The 10,572-nt window shown below is 37.2% G+C and overlaps 1 protein-coding gene across 1 annotated transcript; it reads right to left on the reverse strand.

Moving 5' to 3' along the window:
* Nucleotides 1-1,323: 1,323 nt before the first annotated feature.
* Nucleotides 1,324-10,210, reverse strand: LOC117636581 (transcriptional corepressor SEUSS). Its single transcript, XM_034371150.1, has 10 exons — nt 9,765-10,210; nt 7,885-9,446; nt 7,682-7,801; nt 7,366-7,414; nt 6,921-7,135; nt 6,762-6,830; nt 6,129-6,226; nt 5,257-5,350; nt 4,182-4,251; nt 1,324-2,842 (listed from the first exon to the last, which is right to left on the reverse strand). Exons 2-10 carry the CDS (start codon nt 8,950-8,952, stop codon nt 1,863-1,865), a joined length of 2,763 nt encoding a protein of 920 aa, XP_034227041.1. The 5' UTR covers nt 8,953-9,446; nt 9,765-10,210; the 3' UTR covers nt 1,324-1,862.
* Between the last annotated feature and the right edge of the window lie 362 nt (nt 10,211-10,572).

A 10,572-nucleotide genomic window follows, 5' to 3' on the forward strand; every position in this document is an offset into this window, starting at 1 on the left:
TTGCTCCTGGTCTCCATGTGTTTCTTGAGACTCCAGCTTTTCTTAGTGATGTGTTAGCTGCTGATGTTAGAGGTGTTGTTAGACCTCGTCTAGTTTCTGTTTAGTTTCTTTTTGGTTTGGGGCTTTTGCCCTCCTCTGTACCCAAAAAAAAAAAAATTGGGGCCAACTGTTGAAATACATGGAGGCCTCTAGGAAATTCTAAAGAGTTTTTATATTTAAACCCTCACTTCTCTTTGTTCAACCAAACTTCTAATTCAAATTTTCACAATTCTAAAAAAACTCCACCATCTTCCCAAACTATCCCTAAATACACACCTACCAGAAAAGGGAAAAAAAAAAAACTCATCAACCTCACACCCCACACTCCGCTATCTTGCTTCTCACTACTCTAAGTTCATCTCAACCTCACATTACTTAAAATAGATAAAAACACTTTTGTCAAATGTGTAGTAGCATTATTTTATTATTAATTTTTTAAATTTGTTTTATTTTCATGTTCAACAAAGCAAACTCATGTGACAATTTCCAGATTATATATCAATCAAAGGCTTAAGCAGTCATTATTTCTTTGCTTCACAGTCAAGGTCTAGTTTTGTTTCCCCCCAGTTTTGTTTCTTTGATTACGATGATTATTATTATTATTTATGATTTGTTTGCTTGATTATGATTTACCCTATTTAGGTTTGTGAAGAGAAGATGAGAGTGTAGTAGGTTTCTTATATTGAAAGAGAAGAGTAATATGACAATAGGGTGTAAAGGGGTTTGTGCTTTTCTAAAACTTAATATGAAGAGTGGTGGGGGTGTATGAGGTGTGTGTATAAATGTACTAGGGTTAAGTATTAAGTTGGATGACTTTTTTTGTCTTTTTACACAATAATAAAATTTAAGAGCTTAATGATTTAAGTATTATGGTGAACAAAGAAAAGTGTGGGGTTTAAATAGAAAAACTCAATCCTAAACCTGAGGATAAAGAAACGACTCCTAATAACTCTTTATAATTAATTATGCTTTATTTTAATAATATTTTAAACATCTATTTTATGCTAACCATTTTTAGTCTACATTTTATTCAATGGTTTGAGTTGAAATTTTATAAAAGCTCCTTAAATAGCTTTTTGACGTTTTTATTAAATTTCAACTAAAAAAATTGGGAGCCTGATTTTAAATGCTCTTACAACTCCATATTCTGCTTAGAATTGAGTAGAAGAAGACGGTGAAGAATTAGGTACAAAGTTAGACATTTGATGAAAAAGGACTTGATTACACCAACACTCAATAGGTTTAGGTGCCTTGTCTACTTAAAATTACATACACAACCACCAGTAAGGTCAACCAACTAACTTCCATGTAATCAGAGAAAAAAACTAAATTTCACTTTCTGATAACTAGTGGTTTCTATCATGTATACCGGAAACGCCTATTGGAATTGAAAATAACAAATACACGCCCAAGGAATAGGTGGGAAATACAATTCTATGATTGGAAGAACAGATCCAACCAAGGAGATCTCATTTGCACTCTTCAACCCCTCTACCCAAAGGAAAAAAGTTACTACTAGGAAAAAAGATATGTAGTATACCATTATGACGAGATTTTTAAAAATTAAAGAAAAAAAAATTGAAGTACATTTAAAACCACAAGAAAATGAGCCCCATCAGCCACACAACCAGCCACCAAATTTCCTTTTTATATATAAATAACAGATTAGTACAAAGTGGGAGCGACAGCCCTGTCAACTATTTCATTTCATCCATGCACTGCCATCTTCCACAGGGCCAGAGGCAACTCTGCCATTTCTCGTGCTGCACAAGCAGCTAAATCAAGAACCGGTGAAACGAGCATCAACATGATCACAAAGGCTTTCAAGGGGAATGTTTCCAATCATATTGAAGATTGTTAAAGGCGTTAACCGCTCCAAGCCCACTAAGTAGCTGGTTCCCCATATCCTGTTGTTGATGATGCATACTTTGTTCTCGAGCCATTGATGCCATTCCCACCCTTCCATTCATAACAGAATTATTTCCCATTGCACTTCTTATTCCATTAACCATGGAAGGCTGACCAAGTCCACCCATACTCCCAAATCCAGCACCCCCAATACCCGAGTTACTACTGTTAGTCATGCCATTCCCTGACAGACAGTTGCCGCCATTCATTCCTGTGTTGTTGCTTGTTGACAAAATCCCATTAACATTTTTCACATCGTTTCCCAGAGAACCCACACCAACCATACTGCCCGCGCCATTCAGCTGGTTGGACATCATCATTTCGTGTATTATTTTCTGGACAGAGCTCTGGGAATCGCTTGGATCAGCCTCACCGGAAATGGTTGGCTGTTGCATGGATATATTTGCTGGTGAATTTGTTGCACTCATGTGATTGGCAGCTGTCAAGGCACCATGAGATGTTTGAGAGGGATTGTTTGATGAGGGTGTTGGTGACTGGAATGGAGAGGGGTTTGGTTGCGTCTGTGGGATTGTACTAGAAGAACCAGGGGATGGAATCTGAACAGAATTTCCTCCATAGGGACTGTTTGCATTATTCATTGAGCTTTGCTGTCTGGAATTCATGGAATTTTGATGGAGGAGCCCAACAATGGTGCTTGCAGAGGTAGAGGTGGATGCTGCGTTCAGAACATTATTTACACTAGCCATACCATTACTGGCAGCAAGTTGCATAGTCGTGGCCTGGACAGAGCTTGGATCGGAGTTCGGATTCTGGCCCATCGGTTGTTGTTGCTGTTGTTGTTGTTGCTGCTGCTGCATTTGCTCCTCGGACTGTTGTGTTTGACTGTGAAACCCAGATGAAGCACTTGTCCTTCGAGGAAACTTGGCCAAGCTCTCTGAAAGAAAACATTAGCAATGAACTACCATGTGGCAATCAAACAATCCTATATTATAGTGGAGCTACTAACATACAATGAATTAATTGCAAGCATTCAGCCTCAAGAATAACTTGTACAATTTTAAGGGAATAGAAATAGGTCCCCATAATATAATGCGTTAAATTGCCATGATATCGTGCAACCATATGGCATTCGGGGAATTGTGCAAGTCTTCACAAGTAACTATGAAAAATAGCACAGGGGCTTGATTTTCTAACTACGAGACAGGCAAAATTTCATGTTATGGAAGCTTGGTAATCCAGCAGCAGCCTCATTCACTCCCATGAAGATAAATATCATTGTTCTTGTTTTTGTTCTCTAACTATTGTTAATCACCGGGACACTCCTCTTATGTCCCCTCCCCCTACCTCTTAAAATATCCAACTTTTTTTTCTAGCATAACTTCAACAATAAACTGTGATATATCTCTTGCCTCCATAATTTAATTTCCCCTTATCCTTTCAGAGCCTTCTGCTATTCTTAGAATTTGCATTTTGTTTTAAGCATCATGGCTGAAGCTGATTCTACATCTTAGGAATTAGATATTTCTAGTACAAACAAGATAGAAAGGATCAAGCTACTATGTTGCTTATTAGTTTTGGGTCAGGAAAATTGAGGTTTAACCTTGTGGGGCCTACCGGCAATGTTAATTGAAGTTGAAAAGAAGATCCTTTATGGTTTTGAAGTTCAAGTTACGAGTAGTCTAGGATTAAGGCAGCTCTTAAAATTAGCTCTTTAGTTTAATTTCCAGCAAGCATCCTTCTCAGATTTCCACATAATTCACCATCAAGATTCAACGATATTTTCACCTCCAAATCAATTTAAATATCCTAAACCCCTCTTTCTACAAACCCAAGACTTGAAACCTAACTTGCAATCTGAAAACCCACCACACAAGCATACATAAGCAGGTTTCTCCCAATTTATCACTTCTAGGCACCAGGTCATTAGTTCACATACTCTTCTTCCACTAAGTGCTGTTCTTACAATTTCCTTTGATCTCCTCAACAATAGTAATAAAATGCAAATATGGAAGCAGAAGCTTTACTGCAAAGCTACATACCGAATCTAATCCACAGAAAATTACAGGCTTCATTTGTTATTCCTACGAAACTAAAATATTTTTTAGTTCTAAATTTTTAACTCATTACGTCTTATTATGTGGAAAATAAATATTTTTAATTTTTTTATGTAGTATAAAGATTGTCTCTGTAAAGTAACAATTGAATAAAAGAAAGGGGAACATATGTTTGAATTATCATTAATTATTTAGTTAACATAGAAAAATCAGGCTTACCCATAGGCCCAGTCCCTGTCTCTCGGCTGTAATCAATCAAGTCTTTCATACTATTAACCACTTCTGAAATCTGCATTGCACCCCAAAAAGAAATATTAACAATGACAATGGTCAATCAGGCTGCAAGCAAACTCAGTTACATGGTTCACTAACATAGGACCACAATTTGTTTGAAATATCATATATTACACTTCATAAGGAATAAGAAGAGAATATATTGGTCATAAGTTTCTTTTAACAAAAACAAAGGCATTTCTGGCATAAGGACTCCAACTTCAACGATCAAACTTCAACAATCAGATGTTAAACCCAATGTTACACAATAAACTTAAACATTTGACATACTGTGTGTTGATAATTTAATTTATAACAAACAGTGGATATAACTAATGCCTCATTAACCAGCCAAAGATGACTGTAAAAAACAGAACAAAACACAATTCATACTCATCTTACACTTCCAAGCCAACCCATCAGACAACTCACCAAAGAACATTTCCATTAGTAGGGTGATTGGAACGAAATCATTCAGAAATATTTTTGAATAATTGTCAGACATGTAGAAACATGTAATCAATTTGGTACAGTAGGACATATAAAAGTAATCTCTCACTTTGCTATTGCAAATTTTGAGACAGTGAACCATGTATACAAACACACAAGCCCCAACATTACGTACGTAGAAAAGGAAAAACAAAAGGGTAAAGGAAAAAAAAAATGATGGGATTAAGTAAAAAATATTTCCATCCAAGCGTCCATGCAAATAATGGAGAACTTTATTTCAGGTGTTATAGAAGGGGGATACATGTAACATAGGAGCAAAATAATTTTTTTGACGAGTTCACATATGTACATATAATCTATATCAGAAAAATGATCCCCATGCAGAGAAGATAAGCACTGGACCAAGAACAAATGCTACAGCACAATATGCAAAATATAATAGTGTATCTCAAAGCAAAAGATGTTACACAAACTTTGTAATGATGAAAACATACATCCAATCACCATAAGGCTCCTAGTACACAAGGACCATCATAATGCACGGTGACTATGCAAGGAAATAAGAAATTACCTGAAGACACCTTACATATCTCTTTGTATAACCTAAATCATTTACTAATGGCACTTCCAAGGTTTTCGCTAACTGCCGAGCTGATGATACAAACCTAAACCAAAATTGCACAGGAGGAATTAATCAAACAGAAAAAACTGCAAACCAATCAATCACCAATTTTGCATATACATCAAATAATACAAATAAATAGGCTTTTAAAATCATTTCACCCATATATTTGGTAGACATACAGTAGTTTAACTGAAAAAACTAAGCCCCCACTACATAGAACAAAGGTAGAAACGGAGGCAGGAGATTTCAACACTTAGATTCACTATGTCATTAAGATCTTTATGATGAAACCACCATGTAATTGCAAAATCAAATATTCTTTAGTCTCAGACTCTTTTTTTTTTTTTTCTTTTTTTCTTTTTTGGAGAAGCCCTGAAATAAGTAATTAAGAACAGACAAGTTTGAGCCATTAACGAAAAAATAAGATGGAGCAAAATGCGACATTCCCAATAGGCCCTAAGCAAAGTTAAGAAGAAAAGAAAAAGTTAAATAACTATACAGCCAAATAATAACTTGATTATGTAATTTCCTGTTCACAAAATAATTAATGACAGCTGATGTCTTTACTAGAAATGTGAGACTAAACTTTTTGTAGGCCTAAGGGGTAATAGCACATGAACAGATAAAAACAAGAGATCCAGAGTTATAGATGGCATAAGGACAATCCAAAATTCCCTCATTACAAACAAGGCATAAAAATAGACGGCCAAATTTCTATCAAAAAGCACTGTTCGAAAGCTCAAATATTTTCAGGCAAAAAAAAAAAAAACGGAAACTCAAATATGCATAAGAACGAGACAGAAAGATAAAGAACCTACATATTGCAATTATTTTGTATCTCTGGAAGAGATAAATTGGATGATGCATTTTGAGTAGCAGCCTGGTATTTCTGAGCTGCAGCACCAAGCTGACTAACCTGCATAGAGCAAGTAAATATTATAAATGCACGATACCATATGAATGGTAAATGTACTCAAATTAGTCTCATATACACCAGATAGAGATGTCTGACTGTGCTAGTTTGGTATCCAGATTCATATCCAAAGCACATAAACATAATGTAGGACGCTACTCCAACCTTAATCTCACAAATTTATAAATCCTTTACTAAAATCACTGGTTATTGATATAACATAACTAAATATCTACACTTACTTTTTAATCAAATTAGGCTCAGATTTGAATTTGAACTGATGGGTCTATTTGCTAGGATCAACAAATTTTTCATCTCCAAAGTCAGCAGAAGCATCTATCTTCTCAGTTACACTAAGTCTTATTTCATCCAAACAATTTACATATCCTAACAAACAAAAAAAGCTTCAAATATATGAATTTAGACGTTTTCTATTTGTCACATGAAGAGAACAGAAAATCCCTAGTTTTGAAAACACAGCATAAGGGTAATACATATGGAGAAAACTGCCCATCACAAGTAGACATTTGGTAGTAACCTGAGGTATCAGTAATCTTCGCGGGATAAGCTCTTCATGGCGCCTTGCACAAAATTCCCAAGAGCATATCTGCCAAAAGAACGAACGAAGAGAAAGTTGATCAACTCCCAGGGAAGGCAGAACATAAAAGGTAATATGAAAACAATTTTTATGTCCTACCTTTAGATCAGGAGAGAATACAATCCGAAGTTGACCATCCCGAACAACACGAAGTTGCTCAAAAACACTTTCTTGTATTGCTTTAGCATAGTCCAGTACAATCTGACCAGATGAATTATGATATTCGCGTGGCATATCAACATAAAGAAGCTCCTCCAAAGTACCACTTTCATACTTGATTTTAAAAAGCCTGGGAAGCACCTCAACAGTCGCTTCTGAAAATATGGCAAGAATAACTCAGATACTAGTTCTAAAGAGAACAGCCCATGAACAAAACACCTAGATATAGCATTAAAACTAACACTGATATCTAGCCAAAGACTCTAAGATATGGCGTTGAACTGATAGCATGAAAGAGATATTTAGAACCACATGTCATTCAAACAAGCACTGGTTAACAGCAGACCACAAGAAGAGGCACAAAGAGATAAATTGCATAACATACCAAAGCCACGTCCAGGCTTGCGATTGCATATCTCACAATGCCACACATCCTGCAAAATTTGGTAGAGAAAGCTCATGAGTGTTAAATAGCTCAGCAACGATTTGTGTTACAACAAACCAAAATGTCTATAGGATAATTAAATAGCTACTATCACACTGAAAATACTGTCCTGAAATAAAAGTGAGTTGAAAACGAGATGCAGTTGCTAAAACGCATGTATGCATGCATAAAGATTGTTTTGCAATTAACCTCATTTTACTAGTTAAGATGCCAATATAGATGGGGTTCACCACACTACCGTATCCTAGCAACAGACCTGAGGAAAAACGCCAGTTGTTTGACGACCAGTTCCATACATAGAAACACACCACTTCTTCTTGGCATGAGGTACAAAATACTCAGCAACAAATTTTCTCCAAAACTCAATATTATTGTCCTATATGAAAAGTAGGCATCATCAGTAACCATAACAGTCACACCCAACAGACTAACAAAATCTATGGGATGGGGGTATCTTACTTCAGGCCTATGTTGTTGCTGATACATATAATGTGTCAAACGCCGAGCACACATTCCAGGCTCATATACTGGTTTCGCAGGAGACCTCATAGGCAGATTCTGCTGTGGAAACTGTTGCTGTAATTGGGGGCGTTGCTGAGGCATTGCTTTCAAGAGTTGCTGTTGCTGGTGTTGTTGTTGTAGCTGCAAGAATCTCTGTTGATGCAAAATGTTAATCTGTGCAGCAGCAGCCTGAGAAGACGGCCTTGACATGTGGAGTAACTGTTGTTGTTGCTGCTGTTGCTGCTGTTGTTGCTGTTGTTGCTGCTGTTGATGCAAAAACAACGACTGATCAGAATTCTGCGGTTCCAATTTTACAGGTGGCAAGCTTCTCATGGTCTGAAGTTGTTGGGGTTCCAATTTCACTGGACCAAGACTCCTCAAAGACTGCAATTGCTGCTGCTGCTGCTGCTGTCCGTGTTGATCATTTGTCAATTGGGGCTCCAACTTGACTGGTCCAACACCAGCTAAGCCTCCTCGAATCGCCTGAAATTGATGTTGCTGCTGCTGTGTGTTGTGAGGGGCAGAGAACTGTTGCATTGGCTGCTGACCATGCTGGAAATTATGTGTTTCAAGTTGCTGCTGCTGTTGATCTGTCAATAGTTGGTTACCAGAAGGGTTTGAAAATTGTTGGCCCTGACCTTGAACAGATGTACCAGGATTAGCCATGTTTGATGCAACATATGACGAAGAAGGCGCACTAAAACCCATTCCATTGCCAACATTAGAAAGTGGATCTGATTCAGCACCGGTATCCATACCCCCACGTTGGCTGCTACCAGGACCAGAAAGCCCCGAATTTGGAATCCCATTTCCATAAGACTGATTAAGGAGAGAAGACACGTTGGTTACATTGCCAAGCATATTCATGTTACCATATTGATTACGTGGTGAGACAATCGGGGGAAAACCTGACTGGGAAGGTAGTGAACCACCTTGACCTCCCAGCATTCCAGAATTCGTACGCAAGAGTGAAGGTGAAACAGACTGGGCACCACCAATTGGAGTGGGCGGCCCCGAAGGTACCATAATTTCAAAATCACAATCTACAAATACTAAGTGAAAGTACTACAACTATCTAAAACAACTTGAATTCAACAAGCCTAGATTACATAGCAAGACGCAAAATCCCAGGCATGGAGCTCAATTCAGATAGCATTGTACCCCTACTTCGAAGGCCACAGGTTTCAGAATCTCTATTGTGTACCAATAGAAAAGGGTAAGCATTGTGCCTGGGCACTTCGTGTTGAGTTTTGCCAAACACAAGCCAAATACCATAGAAACCCAATACCAAGGGACAGGCTCTAATTCTGAACATTCTACAATCTCACTAGCTTCAAGAGGAGAGCAGTCCCCGACCAGCTTCCGCATGAATCTCCGTTTATTACATGAACTTTCAGATCCACCATAACCTCAGCCTTGAACGAAAGAACTAAATCAAAACAATCAAACTCTCTCCACCAAACACAGAAGAAATCCCAAAATTTCTCACTTTATCAACCAAAACCACCCCAATCAATAACCTGAAATAAACCAATTCACCAAAACTCGCCAATTCAACACAAACCCACAAAAATTAAACAAAATTGAACAAGCGCCAATAAAGATTAGGTTCTACAACACAAGTAAAACCCAAATTCCACACCCAAAACCCAAAACCAATCTTAAATATCCAAACTTTGTAAAGCTAAACCAGCAACAGCTGCAAAAATAAAGACCAAAAAAGTACAACCTCGATCGGACCCAAAGTCCCAAAATCAACGATCGAGAACTTCAACTGAATAAAAGTAAAAAATGAAGAAGAAACCAAAAACAAACAAAAAAAAGTAGACAGTACTCACCAGCAGTAGAGCTTTGAACAGTGAGAGAGAAAGAGAGAGACTTCCCAAAAACCCACAATGATTCTAATACATAAAACCCAGTATTAGATTATTCACTGAGTTGTGTTTTATTTTCCTTCGGCTTCAATTCTAATTGAATTCACTTCAGCTTTTGTTCCCTTTTTTAGGGTTTGCTCACAGTCTGTGTGTTCTCTCTGAGCACAAGTCCTGTCCCTCGGTGGTTAGCTTAGAGAGAGAATAGAGAGTTGTAGAGAGAGAAAGGGATTGTAGAGAGAGAAGCGAGAGTGTGTCCTTGCGGACGTCAAAATTGTATTCGATTCGATTGAATTTTCTTCATTCTTTACCTTTTTCTCTTTCTTCTTTCTTCTTCTCTCTTTCTCTCTCTCTCTCTCTCTGAAACCAAGTCAAATGCTATTCTACCACTCTCGCCTCTCCTATTATGTTATGCGATGGATGTACATGTAAACATTTATACATGCATGTATCATCATAGCATCTCATCATCATTGTCCATTACATTACATCGCAAGTCTGAATAGAAATGACCTTGCTCTATGCCTTTATTTACGAGATTGCCCTGACTTTGTTTCTTAATAGAATTATTTGGGTGAGAATTTTCCTTATTTTGGGGTTGTCATTCGGATTGATGAAGGGTAAGGAGTGAAGTATTTTCCTTATTTGGATGTTTGTACTCGAATTTATTAACGGTAATATGATAGTATGTTATATGAACACATGCTCTCTCACACAACCATTTGAACAAATGGAAATGGCTTCCAACTTTTATATGGTACAACTTTACTATGTT

The sequence above is a fragment of the Prunus dulcis genome, chromosome 8, assembly GCF_902201215.1.
Source record: "Prunus dulcis chromosome 8, ALMONDv2, whole genome shotgun sequence".
Lineage (NCBI taxonomy): Eukaryota > Viridiplantae > Streptophyta > Magnoliopsida > Rosales > Rosaceae > Prunus > Prunus dulcis.